At 34.3% G+C, this 25,130-nt stretch overlaps 1 protein-coding gene across 3 annotated transcripts in view; it reads left to right on the top strand.

Moving 5' to 3' along the window:
- The window catches only part of LOC141491090 (aldehyde oxidase 2-like), a 144,924-nt gene that overhangs the window by 88,619 nt on the left and 31,175 nt on the right, over positions 1-25,130 (top strand). For 2 of the 3 annotated variants that reach the window (XM_074191678.1, XM_074191679.1), the window contains 9 exons: positions 1,304-1,531; positions 3,255-3,350; positions 6,192-6,320; positions 8,198-8,272; positions 10,302-10,354; positions 14,466-14,580; positions 20,458-20,523; positions 20,629-20,817; positions 23,740-23,907. In XM_074191678.1, the coding sequence (XP_074047779.1) occupies positions 1,304-1,531; positions 3,255-3,350; positions 6,192-6,320; positions 8,198-8,272; positions 10,302-10,354; positions 14,466-14,580; positions 20,458-20,523; positions 20,629-20,817; positions 23,740-23,907 (1,119 nt within the window). Of the gene's footprint in view, positions 1-1,303; positions 1,532-3,254; positions 3,351-6,191; positions 6,321-8,197; positions 8,273-10,301; positions 10,355-14,465; positions 14,581-20,457; positions 20,524-20,628; positions 20,818-23,739; positions 23,908-25,130 lie in introns of those variants that run through there. The other variant, XM_074191680.1, reaches the window with a different exon arrangement.

The following is a 25,130-nucleotide window of genomic DNA, read 5'->3' as shown; positions in this document are numbered from 1 at the left end:
CTCCAAAGAAGAAGCATGGAATGGTAAAAAGAGTACTGCTCTTGGAATCATGAAAATGTAGGTTAAAATTTCCACATCTACCACTTATTAGGTGATATAATCAGGTCATTTAAATAGATTTGTGCCTCAGTTTCCTTATCTGTAAAATGTGATGAAATATCTCTATTACCCATCTGAGGTCAAATTTGAGCTCAGAAATGGAGTCTTCCTGACTCATAGGTCCAGCACGCTATCTACCATGACACTTTGCTGTCCCATGTAAATGCTAAATATTATAATATTATTATTATTATTACTTGTAAAAAGACAATCACTAATTAACAATCCATGTATCTACTTTATCATCCTTCCTTTGTAGAGAGGGCTGTTTTGCTTCTGCAGCTCAATCTGGTTTCAATTCCCTAGAACAAGATACTTCCACTCTATCCAATTTCCTTCTGTGTAATATCTTCCTCCATTAGATTGTAAGCTCCCTGAGGGCAGTATTGTCTTTTTTTTTTTCTTATTTGTATTCCCAACACTAAGTATAGTACCTTTGCTTAATAAATGTTTAAATTGAATTGGAAAAAGAAATCATCCTCTCCAGTCAACCTTCTGAGAGGTGTCTCTCTACATTTGAATGGTCTAGTTGTCCCATACTTAAAGTCTTCCCAGTGTGGTAAGACCAACCAGGGTTGGCACTCTACTGACACAGAGTCTTCTAGTATTCAAGATCACTTCAACTTTTAATTTAAGTAGAGGTTCTATGGAGATGAAGGAGAAGGGGCCACTAAACCTTAACCTGGAATTTTTTTAACCTGACCTGGGGACAATTAGCACAAAAATGACCTCATCTGAGTGGAGAGAGAAGATACCACACACATTTTGTGTGTGGAAGGCAGAGACCTCATCAAGCTACAGCTGAGAAAGTACAAGGTGGAATCCAAGAAAGGAGGTTCATCCCAGGCCACCGTCTAGTATCTTCCTATTACAGTCAATTATTCTTGCTAACTAGATGCTAAGTTGTGTTTTTTTCTATGTGAAAAGACTTAAATATCACCAGTATCTTCTAAATTTATCATCCTGGGATAAAACCTCCAATCACACCATTTCAGAATGAGAAGTTTGGAATTGCATGATAAGGAATAGCATAGCCTTTAAAAAGCTAATGATTTAGTTGGGAAATTGTCTCTGTTTTTACTTTTTCTTTCTATTCGAAGTACTTAACACAATTACCCGGTTTAATAAATGTTGATTGATTGATTTGTTGTGATCGGTTTCTATCTCAATGGTATAATATTAATTCAATTTCACCACATTTCAGATTCGGGAGAAAAATATGTACAAACGAGTTGACAAAACAATCTATAAGCAAGCATACAGTCCGGACAAACTGATAAGGTGTTGGAATGAGTGTCTGGACAAATCTTCCTATCACAGCAGGAAAGCAAAAGTGGAAAATTTTAATTCAAAGAATTACTGGAAAAAGAAAGGCATTGCCATTGTCCCCATGAAGTTCTCTGTTGGTTTTGGTGCAACAAGTTACCATCAGGTAAATGTTACAGGTAAAAATCACCATAGATGTAGGGCAATGAGATAAAAAAGACATGAAGGCTGTATGAAAAGATGTAATACATTGTAGTCATGCTAAAAACAAAGAAATAAATGAATGAATAAATAAATAAATAAATAAATAAAGCAATATGATAGGAACAGTAGAACAAGTCCTACCCCAAAGGACTCAGGGGATCAGGATGATAATTACTGCCTGTATTGATCTCAGGTAAACCACTTAACATTTCTGAAACTCAGTTCCTCTCTAGTAAAATGAGGACATTGGACTAACTGACCTCTGAGATCTTTCCCAGCACCTATGGTAGGCAGGGAAATTACTTATGTGCAGTTGCTGACCACACTCTCCATAATACAACAGCTACTTCTTATGTCTCAGATTTGCTGAATTGAACCATGTATATAAATAGACTGGCTATTTATCCTGGCTACTCTGATCCCCAACTATAAATATACAAAACTGCTCTACTTTTGCCTAGAGAGTTACCACTGTCTATATAAGCCCATGTTGACAATCCAGCCTAGATTTCAACAGCTGGAATCCCCTCTTTGCTGGGAGACAGAATTGGCTTTCCGAATATCTGATAGGTCAGACCTACAATTCTGTTTGCCTCAGTTCCTCATCTATAAAACAAACTGGAAAAGAAAATGGCAAATCATTCTAGTATTGTTGCCAAGAAAACCCCCAAATGAGTACCTAAAGAGTTGGAAACTGAAACAGCACACTCCTAGCCAGCACATCTATTTTATAAAATGGAAAACTTGAATATTAGAAGGTTTATAACCTCATGCCATACACGGTGAATCAATGATTGAGCTGACATGAGAAGTTGCAGGTCCTAATTACCAAGGCCATTTCTCTTTCCTATGCCTATATATGAAGTTATGTCATCTTTCTGATTGAAATCTTAGTAATTTATCCAAGTTTATAGGAGTCCATTTTTTTTCCTTCTAGATAAATACAAAAACTAAAATAAAATAAACAAGGATTTTAAGTCTCCATTTGAGAATTTTGCAGAGTCCCCTACATACTTTCAAATTTATGTACCTAAGAATAATAAGGTTGGAATGGAAACCTGTGTTATTTTAGGCCAAGGAATGACGATGACTCATCAATCACACCAGAATGCTGACTCTGCAATCTCAGGTTGGGAAGCACCATTCTTGGAGGCTCTTGGCAGCAGGTCAAGACTATTATTAGTCTGTACAAGTATTAACATGTTAGAATCTAGGCAGAATCTCTCTAAATTCTGACTTTTAAAAAGCCCAAATGCTTCTCCCACCACCACCAAATGGCAAAATGCAGTCTTTTTTAGCTTGTTGTAATCAATATTCACAATCACTGAGTACCAAAGATGTGAATGATGCCAAAAACGGAGTGATAAATAAGGATTGTATCTGTCTAAAAGATACCAAACTTTCAACTTCCCCTTTACTATTAATAGAAGACCATAGATTTAGTAACTACTTAACCACACTTGGCTTTACAGATGAGGCCAGTGAGGCTTAGAAATATTTTTTCCAGAGTCCCACAAGTGATGACAAAGGTGACATGAACCCAGATGTTCTGATTCTAGAACTATTTTCCTTTCCTCTTCTCATGTGCTTCCTCTCCTTGTTCATGATTGAATACTTTGACTTCTTCTCTGCTTAATATCAAACTTTAATTGAATAATCAGTTTGGGGAATATTTTATTTTCTAGGCAGCTGCACTAGTTCATATATATACAGATGGGTCTGTATTGGTAACTCATGGAGGAAGTGAATTGGGTCAAGGAATTCACACCAAAATGTTACAGGTAAAAAAAAAAAACTAGTACTCATGCTATGAATGTCAATTACAGTGATTTTTTTTGTCTTTAGTTTTTAACCTCATCTTTTTTCCTTCAAGTTTGTTATTTTTTGATTAAATATGATTTTCTGTTTTTAGTAACTGGGTTCTTAGATGTTACTGCAAATGGCTTTTCAGATATCAAATATAGTAGGTTCAGTGGTTGGTCAGGTGAATGTAAGGTTCATGTATACTTTAAGCCCAAAATGTAGGTGAAGGTATTTTGATCCAAGTAAAAGTAATTCTCTCCTTTTTTTTTATTTTTGCAAGGCATTGGAGGTTAAGTGACTTGCCCAAGGTCACACAGCTAGGTAATTATTAAGTGTCTGAGGCTGGATTTAAACTCAGGTCTTCCTGACTCCAGGACTAATTCTCAAGCATTCCTTTTGAGATATACATGTGTGTGTTTATATACATATATGTGTAGAATATGTATATATGTGCAAATATATACATATATGTATATCTATAAAGAGAGAGAGGTTCTGGTCAAGCATAAATTAATTAAGGACCTGCCACTTCCCTGATGAAACATATAATGAGGAGGGGAATGGGGCGGGGGAGAGAGGGAGAGAGAGAGAGCGCTCGCTCTACAAACAGAGACAGATGATGACTGGATTTTCCTTTTTTTTCAATTATTTCAGTTTTCAGTAATACTTTTTATATTTTATTTAATTTTATTTTTCCCCAGTTACATGTAAAAACATGTTTTAACATTCATTTTAAAAAGTGAATTCCAAATTCTCTCCCCTTCATTGAGAAAGCAAGTTACTTGATATAGGCTATAAATGTGTAGTCATCAAGGGGATTTAAAAAAAAAATTTAAAGGGCTGAGCTGGGACATGGAGAATGATAGCTCATGGACAAGTAACTTCAGAGGGACAGTGAGCAATGGAGAAAAGAAGACAGTAAAAAATAAAAGGAAGCTTTGAGAAACTGGGAGCTTAGACATGGTGGGGAGTAAGGAAAGGAAGTAAAAAAAGGTTTTGGCATTAAAAGCCATGCTCCTTCCCCTGCTTCCAGATACCCATAATATTTCTAGAAGTTTTCTCTGTTGAAAGGCAATTTGGTGGACCCCTGGAATGATCACTTGGTCTAGAGTCAGCTAGACCTGGGACAAAATCCAGCTGTGTGACCTTGGGCAAATCACTTAACAGTTCTCTCATCTATAAAATGGAGATAATAATAGCATCTACCTCTCAGAATTATTGTGAGAATCAAATTATAATATTTGTAAATTTCCTGGCACATAGTAAGCATTATGTAAAAATGCTCTGATTATGATTGTGATTATCATCATCATTATTTTTAAGATCTCTCTCTCCTCACTATGGGCCCTAAAGAAATTTGAAAAACCTCCACCCAGACAGCCCTAGAATGAATATATGCATATTGATGATGATGATGATGATATTTCTGAAATATAATATAGTGAAATTCTTAGAACATCTCATAAATAATGCACAAAGTTAAAATCTGAAATTGGCCTCAGACACTTACTAGCTATATGGCCCTGGGCAAGTCACTTAATCTCTGTTTGCCTTAAACCACTGAAGCAGAAAATGATGAAACCATTCCAGTACCTTTGCCAAGAAAACTCCATGGACAGTATGGTCCACAGGATCACAAAGAGTCAGACTTGACCAAACAATTGAACACCAAAAAATTTGAATAGAAGAAAGACTGGGTAATAATACAAAGGTGACATCATAACTTGATATCTCTCTAAGTGAGTTTAGTATTTACTAACATCAAATTAGATGTTACTAAACCAAGTGGACTTATCTTAATCTTCATTTTTGATGGCTTTTCTGTTGTATCTTTCTGTAGGTAATCTCCCACTCTTTTCTAAATTTTCATGACCCTCCTCTTGGTTCTCCTCCTACCTGTCTGACCACTCCTCAGTTTCTTTTGTTCAGTCTTCATCCACCTCCTAGCCACTATCAGTGGGTGTATTCAAAATCCTGGGCCCTCTTTTCTATACCAAGACTCTCTCCAGTCCCACATCACAAGAATACCACCATCCTTCTACCACCAGATTCACAAACTCCATGACATCCTCACTCTCATTCACCACCCTCATTAATCAGCTATTAAATCATGCATTTTCTATGTCTACCATAGAAACTTGTATATTTTCCCCTTCTCTTCTCTCATGTACCTTCTACCTTAAATCAGATCAAAAAGTCTTCTAATCTCTGTTCCTTAAATCTCTCCCTAATCCAATCCATTCAGCTATTAAATGCTTCTGGCATTTTAAAGCTCTTCCCAAACTGACTTTTTTCTACATTTCCAAGCCTCTCTCATTTTACTCTTCTCCATATATTCTATCATCCATTCATGTTAATTTGCCAGTTATTGCTGCTTCCATCTCCCATTTCCATGTTTTTCTCTAGTTTTCCCCTATATCTATAATGCTCTTTCACCTCTGCCTCAGTTTCCTTCAAGACTAAACTTAAATAATTAAATTAATAAAATTATGTAAATAAATATATAACATAATTATAAATAATATACAATGTTAAATAAATTTGCAGAAATCTTACCTGATCTTCCAGCTACTATTATCTTCCCCTAAAATACCTTATATCTACCTTTTTATGGCTCAAGATATATAGTATCTTAATGCAATTTCCTTCAGGTTATAGGCTGTTTTGCTTTTCTCTTTATATTCCCACCACATAGCAGGTATATCATTATCAATTTATTGAGAAGTGGTAGCATTGCATAAATAATATAATATATTGTTCTTTTTTATTGACTATTTGGCACAAATATTGCTCCTTTAAAATGTTTATTTTCCCAATAGATTGCCAGCCGTGAACTAAAGATACCCATGTCATATATGCACTTCTGTGAAACAAATACAGCCACAGTGCCTAACACTATTGCTACTGCGGCATCCATTGGTGCTGACGTCAACGGGAAGGCTGTGCAGGTTACAACTATTACCGTTTTTCCCCTTTTCCTTTGTCTGTAACTTTCCTATGGCCAATATGGGTATGTAGGGTGACAAAGTCTAGATCAGTTGCCCACCACAATGACATGTAAAAGATGGTTAGTACCAGTCCTGGAGTTGTTATCTAAGAGAAACTACTTTTCAAGTCTTAATGGAAACGCAACTTAGGTGATGAAAAAGAGAAGTAGAGAAGTGGTGTTTAGTCCAAAGAAAACAAGACTTAGAAGTGATAGCAGTGTTGATGTAGTTGAAAGGTAATCACAAGGAAGATAACTTGTCCTTTACCTCAAAGGACAGAATTTAAAACAATAGGCATAAATTGCAAAGAGGCAGTTTGAGATTTGATGTCAATATAGTGGAGGCCATACCATGGAATATACAATGTCCCTTCTGCTGAAGTACATAAGCTCTGGTCTCAAGCTAAAAGATCTATGTGACCAATAGCTCTAGATTATGAGTCTCTTGGTCCCCTTGGAAAGTGAGCAGAATCAGGAATAACATTTTTTTAAAATGTCCTCATTTTCTTTCATGAGCTTCTGAGTATGTTGCTCTTCTTGGCTCAATAAGAAAACATGCTTAACATAACTCCTGGTCATGGGGATGAAGGGACTAATTAGGAACTGCTGCTTATCCATGTCCATTAGCAAAAGACTAGAAAACAAGTGGCCCCACTAAAGGAACCAGGGCACAAGCCTATTCCATTCATGTTCAATGGCATGGCATGCCTATGTCAGGAAATGCTTCCAAACAATAAAAGTAGAAATAACTAATAGAGATGGTAGTGGGTCCCCCCTTGCTATAGGTCTTCAAACAAGGCCAGATGATCATTCATATGGTTATTTTACAGAGGGAATTTTTGCTTAGGTATGACTTCAATTAGATGTGAATAAATGTAGGAAGGTTTGATCCATAAGAAGTAGGAGATGATATATTGAAGGAGGTGAAAGGACAGACATAGAAGATTAGATGGTCAGAATGAAAGCTGGAGGGAACCAAAAACTTATAAGAGCTTCATTTAGTCAAAACTGGGACCAGTAGAGAACCAACACAAAGCACATGGGAATTATGGGAAAAAGCAAAGATCTAACTCATTCTATGGAGTTCAGAGCTTGCAGTGACTAGGAGAAAGAAGTACAATCAGGACCCATTTGGGGATTCTTATACCATTTTTAATATTACCACATATAATCTGATAGAAAACTTGGCATGATCATCATTCTTCAACTCATGTCTAAAACAAATACTTCCATCAGTGACTAAAGATGGCAAGAATAAGAAAGGCATTGTTACTATTTTAGATTTGAAAAAATGGTTGATATTGACAAAAAGGTGGTTAGTATCACTAAAAACTATGCAGGAAATATGATTAAATATAGGATGGTTTGGTCCAGGAGAAGTAGGAGATAATGCTAGAAATAGGTGAAAGAAAACACAGATACAAAAAATAGAGGAAGAGATCGGAAAAATCTGAGGGATCTCAAAGAAGAACCTGAAAAAAAAAGGATAGAAGTGAAGGCACATTCATAGACAGATTGGGAATAAAGAAAGAAAAGAACGATAATCTAATGTAATGCCTAGAACTCTGGACTTGGAATCAAACCTATATCCAAATTTCACCTTAAAAACTCTAACTATATGATCCTGGACAAGTCATTTGAGTCTCAGTTTTCTCATCTGTAAAATAAAGAAGTTGAACTCAATGACTTCAAAAGTACCATCTAAATCTATGTTCCTATTCTAAAAGTCCCTAATGTAACTAATTATAGAAATGTGAATTAGTTTCAACTAATTTCTATTCAAAGTTGAATGAATGAATGTTTTTCCAATATGATTTTTCCCATTGTTACCCCAACAAGAATGCTTGTCAGATTCTCCTGAAACGCCTTGAGCCCATAATTAAGAAAAATCCTGAAGGCACATGGGAAGACTGGGTAAGTATGCTATCCCCATTTACTTCTGAGAAAAAGAAATAAATCCAGGAAGACTGGTACAAATTGACATTTACTTAAAGAGGCAGGTCTAATACAGGGCAAAGACAACTGTTCTAGTATCAGAAATGCTGGAGGCCCTATTGTCTTTCCTCAGCTGAGCTCTAAGTGATTGAATAAACTGTCCCTAAATGTATGTATGCATGCCTAAATAAAGCATTCACCTGTACACATCTAGGGAAGGGAAAAACAAAGCTCAGAAGAAGACAGAAGTTAAATATGTATCTTTGCAAACTCACTCATCTAACATGTTTGAATAAAAAGGAAAACTGAAACCAAAATAAAAGTTGGTTGTTTGGGTTGACGAGGAGAGAAACAAAAGGCTTAATAAATAGTGAATATGTGTCAGTGAAAGTAAATCTAACATCTTCATCTCTCTAATAATATATCTAATTTCATCAGAATACTTCCCAAGAATATCCCACCCAAAATTTTCTAACACCTAAAAAATCCAATCATTAATCAGCTCATAAATTACATTATGTATGCCAAGCCTTATTGATGTGATGGATGAATGGATGGATGGATGGATGATAGCTAGCTGAAAAAAGATAACAGATGTATACACATATGTTTGTATTTATACTTATACATGTGTATATACACATACATATATATAGATATGTTTATAACAAATATGAATGTGTATCTATCTTTTTGTGGGTTGCCAATCCCTGAGGAAGAAGAGGGAGTAAAAGGATGCCTAATGTAACTTATGAAGTCTCTGCTAGTGAACTCCCTCAAACTTCTCTGGACTAGCATGAACCCAAACACCATTTATAAAATTGCTTCTCTGGGAAATACACTCTGAGATATAATTTTAGATATTAGAAAAACTTCTCTCTTTCCCCAGCTTCAAAAAAAACAAAACAAAACACTAGTCAGCTGGCAAGAAGAGAATTTTCCTATTTTACTCCAAACAGTACATAGTCTGCTTTTCTAGATGGCACAAGAGGCTGAGCATAGTCATTTTATGACAAAAGCTACCTCATGACTTTTGTGGCCTTCAAACATCTGAGTATATAGCCTAACCTAAACATCTGGTTACAGTTCTATGAATGAATGAATGAATGAATAAATGAATGAATGAAAGAAAGAAAAAGTACTCATTAAGCACTCACTATGAGCCAACCACAGTATTAAGCTCTGGTGATATAAATACAAAAGTGAGAGAGTTTTTAACCTCAAGGAGTTTACATTATAATGATAAAACAACACATACAGATATGCAGTAACCAGAAGGGTTATTTTGGTTTAAAAAATCAGAAAGTTGTAAATTTGCTTGATTTTTTTAAACATATATATCCAATTATGTGTCTCAAAAAAAGCAAATTATATGTAACTAAAAGTTCACAATTTCTGATACAAATCTCTGAGAAAAATTAAATTCATGATAAAAAATAAAAGATGGAAAGAAAGAAAAAGGAAAGAAGGAAGAAGAAAAAAGGGAGGAAGGAAAGGAAAAAGTAGAAAGGAAGAAAGAAGATAGAAAAAAGGAAGGAAAGAAAGGTAGAAAAAGTGAGAGAGAAAGGAGGAGAGAAACAAAGAAAGAAAGATATAGGATTGGTGAGTGCAAACACAGAAGGACAGATTGACACTCTTTCCAGAAACAATGACAGTACGGATTTGAAAAGATTTCAGACCTGGATAAAAGTTACAGAGATTAGGGAGAGAAGGCACAGAAGAAAATGGGCAGGTATGAAGCATGAAGCATGACTGGGGCAGCTAGCCATCATGGACCATGGGAGTCACTCACCCAAACAGAACTATACAAGCCCAGAGCAGGAATTCCAGAATGGAAAGAATTAAGTAGCCACCAGCCTAGTCTCTGCTCTGGAGGGTGAAGTGTCAGCATATCTCAGGTTCAATAACCTCCCATTTTCCCAAGTGCATAGTATCACTCATACCCTAGGCATTGGACCTGACAGGATGGTTCCTCCATCAGTTTACTTTGCATATGTCCATCCTGCAGGTTGAAGAAGCATTTGAAAAAAGAATCAGCCTTTCAGCTACAGGTTATTTCAGGTAAAACTTCTCTCTTTTTTTTTTTTTTTTTTTTTTTTGGAAATTTCAGGTCTGTGCCTATCTAGAGATGCCACTTGACTTCTGGATCCATTTCCTTATCTGTATAATATGGAGAATTAGCCTAGTTCAGCAGTTCTCAAACGTTTTGCTGGTCTCAGCACCCCTTTGCACTTTTAAAAATTACTAAGGGCCCAGAAGAACTTTGGATCATTTGAGTTATATCTATTAGTATTTGTTACATTAGAAATTAAAACTGATAATTTTGAAAATGCTTATCATTAATTCATTTTAAAGTAACAATTATAAACCCATTATATGTTAAGTTAAGGGGCGGTTAGGTGGCTTCGTGGATAGAGCACCAGCCCTGGAGTCAGGAGTACCTGAGTTCAAATCCGGCCTCAGACACTTAATAATTACTTAGCTATGTGACCTTGGGCAAGCCACTTAACCCCATTTGCTTTGCAAAAACCTAAAAATCAAAACAAACCAAAAAAAAACCATGCTAACTTAAGTAGCATTTTATGAAAAAATAATTGTTATATTTTCTGCAAAATATAATTTTTAAAAAAAATTTTATATTTTTCCAAACCAAAAAAAATTACATGCTTTAACATATTTTTGCAAATCTTTGTAACATCTGACTTAATAGAAGATAGATGGCATTTCATATCTTCTTTTATATTCAATATGTTATGACATTTTATTTCAACTTAAAGCGTATAAAGAAAATATATAACAATATGTAACTGGAAAAGGAAGGAGTATTTTCATAGGCAAATAATTTCTTAATATTATGAAAAAGTTCTGACCTCAAAGGTCCCTGAAAGTTTCTCAAAGATCCTCAAGAATCAGAGAACACATTTTTAGAATTGCTGATCACCAAAGGTACTCTAAGATTTGGTAGTTTAGTAGAAAGAGCCAGGAATTTGTGAGTTAAAAGATGAGGATCTAGGTAGAATCTGTCTCTGGTGTTGAGTATAACAAGCTAGCTTCTCAAAGGTTTAATTTCCTCAATTGTTATAGGGTTCTTGTGGAACTCAAATGGTATGTGTGTAAAAATACTTAACTCAAAAACTGCTGAATTTGGGTCTTGAATGTTAATCCTTGCTCTACCATTTAACACCTCAGGAAAGTCACTTCAACTCCCTGAGACTCAGTTTCTCCATATGTAAAATGAAGAGATTTAACTAGAAGATTTTTAAGATCCCTTCTAGATCTGAATCTATAGGCTCATAAAATCTTATGTAAATGGAAACTTTTGTGAAAAATTCCAGGCTGGCCTGGAAATGCAGCTTGTGAAAAATAATCACATACAAAAAGAGGCCATATGGCAATATTTTATTATTTCACTGTATTTTTAATTGCAATTATAGCTTTGTAAAAAGATAGAATATTTAGTAATAACTATTAGCATTCTCAAAGTCACAAGTTATTTTTAAAAATTTTAATATTAATATTTTATTTATTTTTATTAATTTAATTAATATTTTTCAATTACACAAAAAGAATTTTTTTAGTTTTTGCAAGGCAGTGGGGTTACATGACTTGCCCAAGGCCACACAGCTGGGTAATTATTAAGTGTCTGAGACCAGATTTGAACCCAGGTACTCCTGACTCTAGGGCCGGTGCTTTATCTACTACACCACCTAGCCGCCCCTCAAAAAGAGAATTTTTAACCTTTATTTTTACAATTTTGGGTTCTAAATTCTCTCCTCCCCTCCCCTCCCTTTGTGCTTCATTGAGAAGGTTATAAATGGACAGTCATGCAAAACATATTTCCATATTAATTATTAGTTATTATTCCAGAAACTTGAAGTCATGACTTCTAACTTAAAGCCTAAAGTTATTTCCATCAAACTTTTTGAGCTGCAGTTTCCTCATCCATAATATGGTAATAATAGTATTTATACTTCCTATTCTCACTCCATTATTATGAGAAAAACACTGTATAAATCCTAATGTGATGTGAAAATTGGGGAAACAAAAAGGAAAGTTTCAGTCTCCAGGGTGAATACAACTAAAGCCTAGACAGACAACACCAGGCGAGGGGGTATCTGAAATAACACCTTCACTCAAATGTTACATGATCCATTAAGTCTTAATTGATCATTCTAATTTCAATGGAGCCACCAATAAGCATCCATTTTGTCTCCTGTGTATCAGACACCTGAGCTTGACAAAGACAAAAATGAAACTGTTCCTGATATCAAGGAACTTACATTCTATCAAATAAGAATAGCACATATATAACACATATATATACAGAAAAAAATAAATACAAAATAGATATAAATGAATTAGGGAGGGAAGTCAGCACCATTTGGGAGATCAGGCGTTCTACATCCTGTAGAACAGGGTACTTGAGCCTGAAAGACTTGAAGGAAGTGAGGGTTTGTGTGAAGCAGAGGTGAGAAAGGAATACCCAGGCAGGGAGGAAAAGGGGGAGCATCCAGGGAAAATGTCACCAAAAGAAGAAATAGAGTGCTAAGTATAACAAATAGAAAAAAAATTCAATTGTATGGAAATAGAAATGGCAAGCCCTTGATAACAGATTGAATTGTAATTCAATGTCTTGGGAGAGTGGGGAAGTGAGAATAATATTAAGGTTATGGAACTGAAGGCTAGAAGAATTGTGGTACCCTCTATAGAACTGTGACCCTGGGCAAGTCATTTAATTCTGTTTGCCTCAGTTTCCTCATCTATAAAATAAGCTGGAGAAGGAAATGACAAACCATTCCAGTATCTTTGCCAAGAAAACCCCAGATGGGTAGTAAGGAAGGAAGGAAGAAAAGAAGGAAGGAAGGAAGGGAGGAAGGCACAGAAGGAGGAAGGGAGGGAAGAAGGCCATGTCTTGGGGTACACCCACAATGAGGACATAATAAAGATCATTATCTAATATAGGAGACTGTGGAGCACTTAAACTGGTTAAAAAAAAAGAATCAAAAGTATAGTATCACAAAAATTCAAAGAGGACAGAATATCTTGGAGGATAAAATATGAAAGATGGCACCAAATCCTAATCAATAAGAGAAATATAAATCAAAATAATTCTAAATTTTCACCTAGAAAATTAGCAAAGATAACAAAAGATGGAAACAATGCCAGAGGGGCTACAGAAAAATTGGTATCCTAATAATTGTTGCTGAAGCTATGAATTGGTCCAAGGCAATTTGAAATCATATTCTTTTAAGTTTTAAAAATATCCTTATCCTTTGTCTCAGAGATTCCACTATTAAATACAATCCTCAAAGAGGACAAAGACAGAAAGGAAGGTCTCATATACAAAATATTCATAGCAACACTTTTTTGTTAGTTGAAAAAAGGAAACAAAGTAGTTGTTCATGAAAGTAAAATATCTAAACAAGTGGTAGGACATAAATATAATTGAATATTGTTGTCATAAGACATAATGGGTATGAAGACTCCAGAGAAGGATAAGACATGAACTGATGTGGAATAAAGTAAGTGCTTAGAAAACAATCTACACAATGGCTACAAAGACCCCATTGCTAAATTAATAGTATGAACATTTACATTTCAGAAATCAACAAATGTTATAAATTAGAGATTGATTTGTTGTTTTGTTGGTTGTTTGGACTTAAGAAAGTGTGGAGAAAATATTAATATTTTAATTTAATTTAAATTTAAAAGTGTGTTTACATTTTTTGGAGAGATAGTTGTTAAATGATTACCAGCACACCTACATTATTTTGGAGAGGTGGTAGCTAAATATTTATCAGCATACCTCTAGCAATAATCAAAATGTAAATAACAAAAAAATGAAACAAAAAAGGTATAACTTTAATGTCCACAAAGCTTGGCCCTAGGGAAGAAGGTCCCTTCTTTGCAAAGGTCAAGGGACTTTAGGTATTAAAAGCTGTATAAATTGTCATATTCACTTGATGTGTTGATTTAACTAAACTTTTTTTCCTTTCTTTTTTTGGTTCTTTATTATCAAGGATGACTCACTGGGGAAGAGGGGAAAAATTATAGCTCTCAGTTGTAAATGAAAATTATATTCAAAAAATACCAATAAAAGGTTTAAAAATAAAAATCTATCATGTTATACTCACAGTAAAGCTAACATCACAGGCTTTATTGCTTTCACCAGAGGCTATAAGGCAAACATGGACTGGGAGAAAGGGGAAGGAGACCCATTTCCATACTACGTCGATGGAGCTGCCTGTTCTGAAGTTGAAATTGATTGCCTGACAGGAGCCCATAAGGTTATTATAGCTTTCACAAATGATAAAAATTTTGTTTCCTTTAATTGTATTGAAAGTTTTCCTGTCTTTTATTGAGTTAATTCATAGTTTGTAAGATATTGAAAAGATCCTTTCAGGAATTTCTTGATGTCAATTCTTCCCTAAATTTCTACATAAGTCCCTCTCAAAATTCAAATTTTAGTGGATGCTATAGTCTTCCCTGTCTGGGGAGAAAAATCAAACATTAACTATGCATAATTTACTCCAGGAAACCAAAAACAAATTCACTAAAGTTACTCTGCTCCTACAGAAAGGGGAAATTTAAACATTTAAGATAGTGATATTTCCTTTTATTTATAATCTTTTGAAAATGTCCAATTGGATGCCTCAGAAGTTTCTATTGTTATTTATAAAAGTAGTAGCACATTTTGGAATGATGGCTATTAAATATTTACCAGCACAACTCTGGCTACAACAATGTAAATGAAAATAACAATGGCCAAGAAGCTTGACCCTGGGAAAGAGAAGGATATTTCTCTCTCCTCTTTTCCTAAAGGTCCAGGACTTTAGATATCAAATATTGTACATATATAGTTTTAAAGACTAGGAAAGTAACTTAGTAAATGATCTTAGGAAAGCATTCTGAAATGATATTTCTGCAAAGATCCTTTTCAAAGACTCCTGTGGAGAATTTTTGGTAAAAAAAAAATTATTGGCAAATATTTTTGGTTAATTGGTTCTAGCTCAGAAAAATGTTAGGTGAAAAAATTTACAAGAAAATTTTCTCACAGAAACAATGCTTTAAATAGGAAATAACTGACCAAGATTTCAGGGAAATTTTCTAATTTTACCATGGCCTTTAGCTGTGAGCCATTAACAATGCTGTTACAAAACAAAGCTGATTGTTGGCAGCCACAAGTGCTGTACATTAGGACTCTGTGAATTCTTCAGTGTGGGAAATCCCTCCACTGAAGCAAATCACAATTTTTTCATGACTTTGAGAGTTGCAATAACCAGAAAAATCTATCACCCTGTAGCCAAGCTAGTAACTAGCTTCTCCAAATCTAGGAAGACTGGTCCTTGGACTAGGGACATATGAGCATTACCAGGTCTGTATTAGATTTTCCTTACTGTTAGAGACTGCTAGAGCATATGTTCCACTAGGATAGCCTTTGGGAGCCAGTTCTGTCTCCATGCCACCATAAAGCATCAGAGTTGAACTTTAATTGGAATTACCAATATTTAGCAAAAAAAAAATCAGATTTCACAAATGAATACTAAGAAACTTTAGACCATAAAACTAGATTAGATTTTGAAATAGAATATACTATGGAAATCACACAGGTTCCACTGGTATCCATGCAATGTTCAGAGAACAAGAGGAAGGCCCCTAGGACATAGGGTGGACAGATTTATAGAAGGTAATTATAGAATTGTGGCAGATTTATAGAAGAATATGGATAAGAGTTATACAGACTAGGCAGGCATGAATGAGATGTGACCTGTACTGCAGGAGTGAGCACCCAAGTTAATGAGTTCTCAGATTCATGGCTGTTCACCAGATGTTCTTATTTGTGCTTGTACAGCACATTACTGTGTGCTATAGAAAATTACAAAAAAAACAAATTATAACTCATGCCAAGGTCACCTTGAGCTAACTTCCCTCAAAAAAATGATCCAAATGAAACATATCTTCCTCTTCTTCTTGGCATAGAAATAAGAGACAAAGATAGCAAAATGTTTCTCTCACTATCAGGTTTAGTCTGTATTGCTTGTTTTTGCTTATATGCTTTATAAGGTAAAAGGAAGCTTCAACTAAGGAGGTGTGGTCAAGGATGACCTCAATATATGTGGAGAAGTGAAAATTATATGAAAGTGAAACATCAAAAAAACTACTTTTTAAAAAAGAAAAAAGATACATATTGAGGATATTAAAGCATCTTTCAAGTTATTTCTATAATTTCAGCAATGAGGGGACTACTTTTTTTTTAAGGTTTTTGCAAGGCAAATGGAGTTAAGTGGCTTGCCCAAGGCCACACAGCTAGGTAATTATTAAGCATCTAAGGCCAGATTTGAACTCAGGTACTTCTGACTCCAGGGCCAGTGCTCTATCCACTGTGCCACCTAGCCACCTTGAGGGGACTACTTCTAACTGTACAGATTATAATTCTCCCACACCTTTTCATCCTTTTTAACTCTTGCCTATATCTTCCTATAAATCATCCAGAAAGAGTCTACCCAATGTGCTATGGACCTTCCTCTAGAATCTAGAGTCTATGCTTTTCAGAGATAGAATATTAACTACTCTTAGCTCTCAGTGATAGACCTTTTCCAGTCATTTATCTTTCTGACAACATCCTTTATGCAGTATAACCTGTTGTAACCTATTCATATTCACCAAACACCTCTCTGTTGACCTTTCAGTGAACTATAACTTTAGTTTGAAACTGGTATTCCATGACTTATTGTCATATAAGATCACCAGAAGAATATCTACATTAAAAATATAAGCCTTTGCTTCAAAGAAAAGTTTCAGGTCATTTGAAAACAGTTTCCTAAAGGCAATCCAACTCACTTTCCAACTGTTCATTGTCCATCCACAGTACTTGTCCAAGATATAGATATTACTAAGGTAGCTCTATGGTTCATGCAAGTAATAAGTACATCATAATCTTTACTATAGTCATTCTCCTTCCACTTAGTTTTTCCCTGGAACATAGGCTAAATTCTTCTAAATTATTTATCATTTTCATTTAGGAGATGTTGCAGGAATTGGTAGAATCATTAGATCATCTGCAAGGAAGAGTATTTGGAAGACTTCATTATCCATTGGGAATCCTTCTTCCATTTGGACTCTCTCTCTCCCTCTCTCTGTATATTTATCTTCTCTGAGAGCCACAAATACTCTAGGCAAACTGTTTCATAACTCACTTAGTCATAGGATCATTGAACAAGATTGTCTTTATTATCACATCTCTTAAGGAATCTTATGTATTTTGTTATTTCTATTGAAGATGCCTTATTGGAGAAGAGCCTTTAGGGCAGTTAATATAACTTTTTTCATAGACAGCAAACAATAAATTGAGGGGGATCTTATATTCTTGATATTTTTAATCAATTGCAATCTTGAGAAAATGTAGTCTGCTACAGAATTTATTTGTGAAAGGCTGCCTGCTCCTTCCTGGTATGTTAAGGATGACCTTGATGCATGTACAGATTATTCTCAAAGACTTTGTAACAATGTGCAAGTATGCATATGGGTTAGTAATTTGAATATTTTCTCAATCTTTTTTTAGTTGGTACTTTTCTCCCCTACCCCCAAAATTTAGTGTTCTTTCTCTGCCAAATATCTTGTGAATCAAACTCATTGCCTTCAAAACTGTGCTGCTGGTAGTACATGAGTCTACTCTGTGAACACTTATCTGTTCTCATCATCCTTTTCCTTAATGGCATTCCAACTTTCTCCAGCACCACATCAGGGATTATAATTGAATCTCAATGTGTTGATTCCACTTTCATCGAGGCAGATAAGTTTGTTTAAGATAATCTTGACATACCTTTTCTCTTTTTCATCCCATAGTCATTTTCCTTCCAAGTTTATCCTTAAATGTCCCAGTAATATTCTGACTTTGTGAAGACTTTGCTAAATATTTTGTAAACTTGCTTTTCTTCCTACTATTTCCTATTTTCCCATTTTATGAGGCAGTACCACTCATAATTTTCGATCATACATCTCCATGAGATTTTACGAATTAGCTCATATTTTTAGCCAGTTTTTCTTCTGGATTATTGGTTTACATCAGTTCAATTTTTTTTAAGAAAATCATAACAATCTGTCAATGTCTGTTCTTTTATCCATTGGATTAATATATTTTCAACATTAATAGCTTATTTTAATTAGTCAGATTGTAATTGTTTTGATTGTATGTCATTCTCACTCTTATTATTTTACAAATTTGCTATTCTTTGCTCCATAAAGTTGGTTTATCTCACAATTTAGTTTCCAGTCTTTCCTGAACCCCTAAAGGTAATTTCTCCTCCTTCAGAGTTCTTATAATCCTTTGTCAATCTTTTCTTTGTATCACTCTTCACATTCTATCTTCATGTTTATTTCTGAGTCTTATTACCTCTCTTAAACTGCAAACTCTTTGAGACCTGAGATGATGTTGATTTCTCATTTTATATTTTCACATATACTAAGCATTTAATGCTAATTGAACTATTTTGAATTAGTCACAATGTTGGCAATTGTAAATTTATTTCCATGTATGTATATTCATAGTTACTGAGGCTTTCAAGATGCACAGCCTCTGATGAAGGAGCTTAATCTATATCCATAGGTTTGGTCTTAGTTTCGGTAGAATGCCTCCATGAAACTTCCTACGTGATCAATCCTTTAAATGTGCCTGCATTTATATACATATATGTATATAAAATATATATGCATACACATATACATATAATATTGTCTGATTTTCTTTTGTTAACCTAGGATAATTAGACCTACATTATACATCACTCTGATATTTTGTCTTATGGAAAGAATATAAGCAGACTGCAAAACACTAAAAAATAAGATATCATACAACAGCATCAACATAAAAGATGTCAGGACAACAATATCCAATCGGAAAAGCAAGGATTAACTAAAGGACAGTCTATATCCTCCACTGGAATTTACATGTTGAGAGAATGCAAGGAGGGCCCAAACACACTGACTGGATCCTCTGTTACTAACTAGTAGAAAACATGGAATGGAAATTGTCCTGAATGGACAGATATATACGTGTGGCAGTTGATGAGATCAGCAATCTACTGGACTTCTGATTATTGTTCTGTAATTACAATCTTGAACGAATCCAATAACAATCATTTATTAAGCACCTACTATGGTGCTGGACTGGTGGCAATGCTAAGCACTGGTGACAGAAAGGCAAGAAAATGAAACAATCTCTGCTCTCTAGAAACTTACACTGACATCCTTGACCAACTTTGTAATTTTCAGCATTCTCAGGACCTACATAGCCTTCATAAAATTTTTTCAAGCAACTTTCATTAAGTTACTCTCTTCCTAGGAATTTGGTCACTCTTGTCAACTTCCACATTCTTATAATCGGATACATTAAATTGACAAATATAACTTTCTTTTTTTTTTTAGGTATTTTTTTATTGGCAAGGAAATGGGTTCAAGTGGCTTGCCCAAGGCCACACAGCTAGGTAATTAAGTGTCTGAGGCCGGATTTGAACTCAGGTACTCCTGACTCCAGGGCAGGTGCTCTATCCATTGGGCCACCTAGCCTCCCCCTAAATATAACTTTCAAATTGTTTATCCAAAATATTATACTATCATTTTTCTGCTTAAATCTATTGTCCCATCCTCCTAACCATACTCAACCAATTCAACAAAACTGCATTAAATATTTGTTCTGTGCAAAGCACTGTGATATAATACCCAAAGGAGAAATGAAGGCAAATAAGATTTTCTCTCCCTCTATGAACTTTAGAACCTTCTGGAAAGCTTATGATCTCCAGTTGGTGACCTGAAGATCATAAAACCTGAGAGTATTATTGATAAGATCCCAGTTTTTAAAGCTCACTCTGGGAATTATCTACATCTCCTTATTAGAGGCTAGAGCAAATGAAAGTTGGCTTTGACTTTTGGTTTAATCTCTGCCAGAATAGGGCTTTCAGTTCATTTCATCAGTAGAACAAGTGGGCACTCTTTAAGCATTTATTATATTCCAGGCTTAATGATAAGTGCTAGAATCACAAAAACAAAACAAAAAAGTGGAATCTCTTCAGGCTGTGACTCTGGGAAGAAAGAAAGTTCTTTCACAGAAAAGTATCTTTTAAAATGTAATGTTTTTTTAAAAATAACTTTTGATTTTTTTTCTCTAGAACATAAGAACTGACATAGTCATGGATGGAAGTTGCAGCATAAATCCAGCCATAGATATAGGACAGGTAAGTACCAATGTATTTAAATCTGTAAGTTATCTTAAAAGTTATTGTTGCTGAGACTGTGTTTTACAAATATTAATTTAAAATCTTAAAATTGTCCCTTTGCAGATTGAAGGCTCATTCATTCAGGGCTTGGGACTTTATACAATAGAAGAACTGAAATATTCTCCTGAAGGAGTTTTACATGCTCAAGGACCCAATGAGTACAAAATTCCTACAGTCACAGATGTGCCAGAGGAACTTAATGTTTCCTTACTGACATCATCACAGAACCCAATGGCAATCTATTCATCTAAAGTAAGCATCTATGACATGTTATTTTTTCTTTTAAATAATTTTTTCCAATTACATATAAAGACAGTTTTAAGCATCATTAATTTTTTTTTTGTTTTTGCTATGTAATAGGGTTAAGTGACTTGCTCAAATTCACACAACTAGGTAATTATTAAGTGTCTGAGATCAGATTTGAACTCAGGTCCTCCTGACTCCAAGGGCCAATGCTCTATCCACTGCACCTCCAAGCTGTCCCTGTTTATAAAATTTTGAATTCTAATTTTTTTCCCCTTCCCTCCCTTCCTTCCTCCTAAAGTAACTTGATATAGGTTATATATGTGCAATCATGTAAAACATTTTCCCATATTAGTCATTTTTTAAAAAAAAACTAAAAATAGTATGCTTCAATCTGCATTCAGATTTCATTAGTTCTTTCTCTGGATATGGATAGGATTTTCTACCATGGATCATTTAGAATTGTCTCAGATCATTATATTGTTAAGAAGAGCTAAGTTAATCATAGTTGATCATCATATAATATTGCTATTATTGTGTAAAATATTCTCCTGATTAAAATAAGCACTTATGTAATGTTCTAAGAAACAATGGAAATAGTCCCGGTAGCTAAAGTAATGTAGGCATATAAAAATCTGTTGTTAGCAAGTTCATAAATCTATAGAATATTGGGGCTGGGACCTTAGAAAGCATCCATCCCAGCATCCTTTTTTTAATATTATTTTATTTCATTTTTTCACTTACACACAAAGATAGTTTTCAATATTCAGGTTTTTGTAAGTTTTTTGAGTTCCACATTTTTCTGCTTCCCTTCCTTCCTTCCCCCTCCCCCATGACAGTGAGTAATCTGATATAGGTTATACATAAAAAATCAAGTTCAACACATTTCTATATTAGTCATATTGTGAAAGAAGAAACAAATTAAAGGGGGGAAAGCATAGAAAAAAAGAAAAACATAAAGCAAGATTTAAATAAGTGAAAATAGTATACTTTGGTCTGTGTTCAGACTCCATAGTTTTTCCTCTGGTATTTTTCATCACAAGTCTTTTATAATTGTCCTAGATCCCTGAATTGCTGAGAGGAGATAAGTCCTTCATATATGATCATCACACATGTTACAGTTAATGCCAACATTCTCTTTTTATAGACAAACTCCAGCCTTGATTGGTTATAACCATGATCTTAGTATCCCCAAACTCCATCAAAAGCCTTGTTTTTATAAACAATCTTCAAAGGCTTGCTTCTTCTCATAGGGAAATGAGATAGAGGGTTATTTAAGTTTTTCTTCAAAATGCCTAAACTCATGATCATCCCTAAGAAAGTAAAACTAAAGGTTTAAGATCTGCAATGTACAGATGGCAAATTAGGTTACAATGAACCCTCATTCAGAGCAGAAGCTATACTTAGGGTTTTGGAGGCGGAAAAAGGCTTCTCTGAAACAGGACTCTGGAATAGGATATACATGAGACCTTCCAATTCCCCTTACTTTGCAAATCCAAAAGTATTTAGCAGTACATGAGACCACAGGAATCCGGTCTTTTCTAAATATCTTCTCACTTTCAATCAATTTCCCTTCTATATGGGGTAGTAAGATAATAGAGATTCTGAAAGAAGAAAGAAAGATATGCCTTCAAATTCTTAACCTGGTGTATTAGAAGTCTTTGCAAAGCAGAAAGCATGAAGTAAATACTCATTATATAATCAGATGGTCAAATGAAATTCAAGAGTTATTATGTGCATATTTTATAATCTAGGATTATAGATCTAGAGCTGGCCTCCAGAGGTCATCTAACCAACCCTTCATTTTATAGATGAGGAAACTAAGGTCAATAGGCTAAGTGACTACCTTATGTCAATAAGTGTTGGAGGAGAAGTTTGAGTCAATGTCCTCTCATTCCTAAGGGAGTATTCTTTCTACCATAACACATAATATAACATGTTATATTATAATACTACAATATAACAAAACTAACATAATATAAATAAGTTATAAAATAACAAGTGATATATATTTTAATATATATATATATATTATATATATATATATATGTATTTCTAAGGTCCTAGCCCAATATTCTATAGATTTATGAACTTGCCAACAACTGATTTTTATATCATTTATAAATAAATAAACATATATATATATATTTACTAAGTGCTATCCTCACAATAACTCTAAAGGTAAGTAGCACATAAGTCTTGATGTAGTATTAATCTGTTCTATAGATGAAGAAATTGAGGTTTAGACAAATTGAGGTTGGTCATCCTGCTAATAAATAGGGGACCAGAGTATAAATTTTCTGACACTCAGGAGTACCTTTTCCATTACACCATACAGTACATTTCATCTTGTTTTTAGCATACTGATTTATACATACACATAAGGTACTCAAGGCAGAGTGGGAAGTCATGTTATTTTATTATGTATACACTCTAATCTCTCCTCCTTTTGGGGGGGGGGCAAGGCAATGAGATTAAATGATTTGTCCAAGGTCACACAGTGAGGTAATTATTTAGTGTCTGAGGCTGGATTTGAACTTGTCTTCCTGATTCCAGGGCCAGTGCTCTATCCACTGTACCTCCTTGCTGCCCAATCTCTCCTTAATCTACCAATAAGCAAGTATGTATAGAGTCATCAAGAAAGTAATGACCCTTGTTGTATACATTTGGACTCTATATAATAGATTTTCTTTCTTTCCATACATAAAAGAATGGACCTTACACCTCTCTTTAACCCTTACTTAGATAGCACCTATTGCTTAGTTAAAAGCAATTTTGTATTCACCAAGAACAAAATCAAGATAATTCTGACATGGAAGAAGTGAACCAAGCATTGACAATTCTTAAAGGTATATTAATTTCTCAATTTCTAAAAACAAAAATTTATAAACATTTAATATAAAAAATTTCTAAATTTCTATTTTCCTACAGGGCCTGGGTGAGTCAGGTATGTTCCTGGGATGTTCTGTATTCTTTGCTATAAGTGATGCAGTGACAGCAGCTCGTAAGGAAAGGGGTTTAACAGAAGACTTTATTCTGAACAGCCCAGCAACTCCAGAACGAATTCGAATGGCCTGTGCAGACAGGTTCACAGAAATGGTATGGAATTATTCTTTCCCTCCTATAACATTGGGGTTTTATTTTACTGTTTCCTATAATAAATAAGAAACATTTTTCCTATCTATATAGCATTTCCTAAACAAATAGATGCATAATGAAGATATTCTTGATCAAATTTCATAAAGACTGGTCTCTACTGGAATGTGGTAGGATGAATAGCAAATGGAAAGATATAGAATATAGAACTTCTATCCTTCCTGTCTTGTTTTAATACCATTTACATATTTGCTTTCCTATCCTCCAAATTTTAAACTTTTTCAGTATCAATGCTTAGTCTTATTATTTTTAATGTCTTATTACTAACATTTTAAGGCATCAAATAGAAGTGTCAAAATATAAGGTTGCCTCTCCATTATACAAGATATTAGTTTGTGATTTCAAATACAGTTTTGTCATGTTAAAGAAAAATCTTTTCATTCCTATAGCCTAGTGGGGTTTTTTTGAGACAATTTGGGTTAAGTGACTTTCTCAGGATCACACAACTAGTAAATGTCTGAGGTTGGATTTGAATTCAAGTTGTCCTAATTTCAGGACTGATACGCTATCTACTGCAATACCTAGCTGCCTCAAAATATTAAATTAAATTTTTTATAATCATCCCTTCTTTTGTCCTCATTATAGCCTCCTCTTTCTCATTTCAAAATTTAACTTGAGCTCTCTTTTTTTAAAGATTACATTTGCTAATTGATTAACTGTTCTGTAGACTTTTTCAAAGAACATCTCTTGTACCATTTCAATTATTTTATTATCTTAAGTTATATTAATTTCAGCATTTTGGTTATTATCACTGCTTTCTGTTGGTGTAGGACTTTGTTCCTTTTCTACCTTTATTTCCACAATATATTTTTAGCATTTTTTAATTCTAGTGCACATTTATCTTGGTAAGATTCCCTTTCTTATTAATATAGGCATTCAAACTATGAATCATTATTTCCCCAATCTGTTTTTAGCATCGTTCAACTCCAGTGCAAATTTCTCTTGTGAAGTTCCTCTTTCTTATTAATACAAGCATTTAGCACCACGAATTTTCCTCTAAGTATTGTTTTGGCTACATCCCATAGATTTTAAATATTCTATTATTTTTGTAATTTCCTTTCTCCTTCAGGCATTACTTAGTGGATCACTTGTTAGTTTCCATGTGAGTTTACCCTTTTTATTCATTGTATTGTTGTGGGGGTTTTGTTTCACTTTTTAAATTAGTA

Source organism: Macrotis lagotis, chromosome 6 (genome assembly GCF_037893015.1).
Source record: "Macrotis lagotis isolate mMagLag1 chromosome 6, bilby.v1.9.chrom.fasta, whole genome shotgun sequence".
In the NCBI taxonomy this organism is placed as follows: Eukaryota; Metazoa; Chordata; class Mammalia; order Peramelemorphia; family Peramelidae; genus Macrotis; species Macrotis lagotis.
Note: the sequence above shows the minus strand (reverse complement) of the source record. Positions and strands in the feature narration are given on the sequence as shown.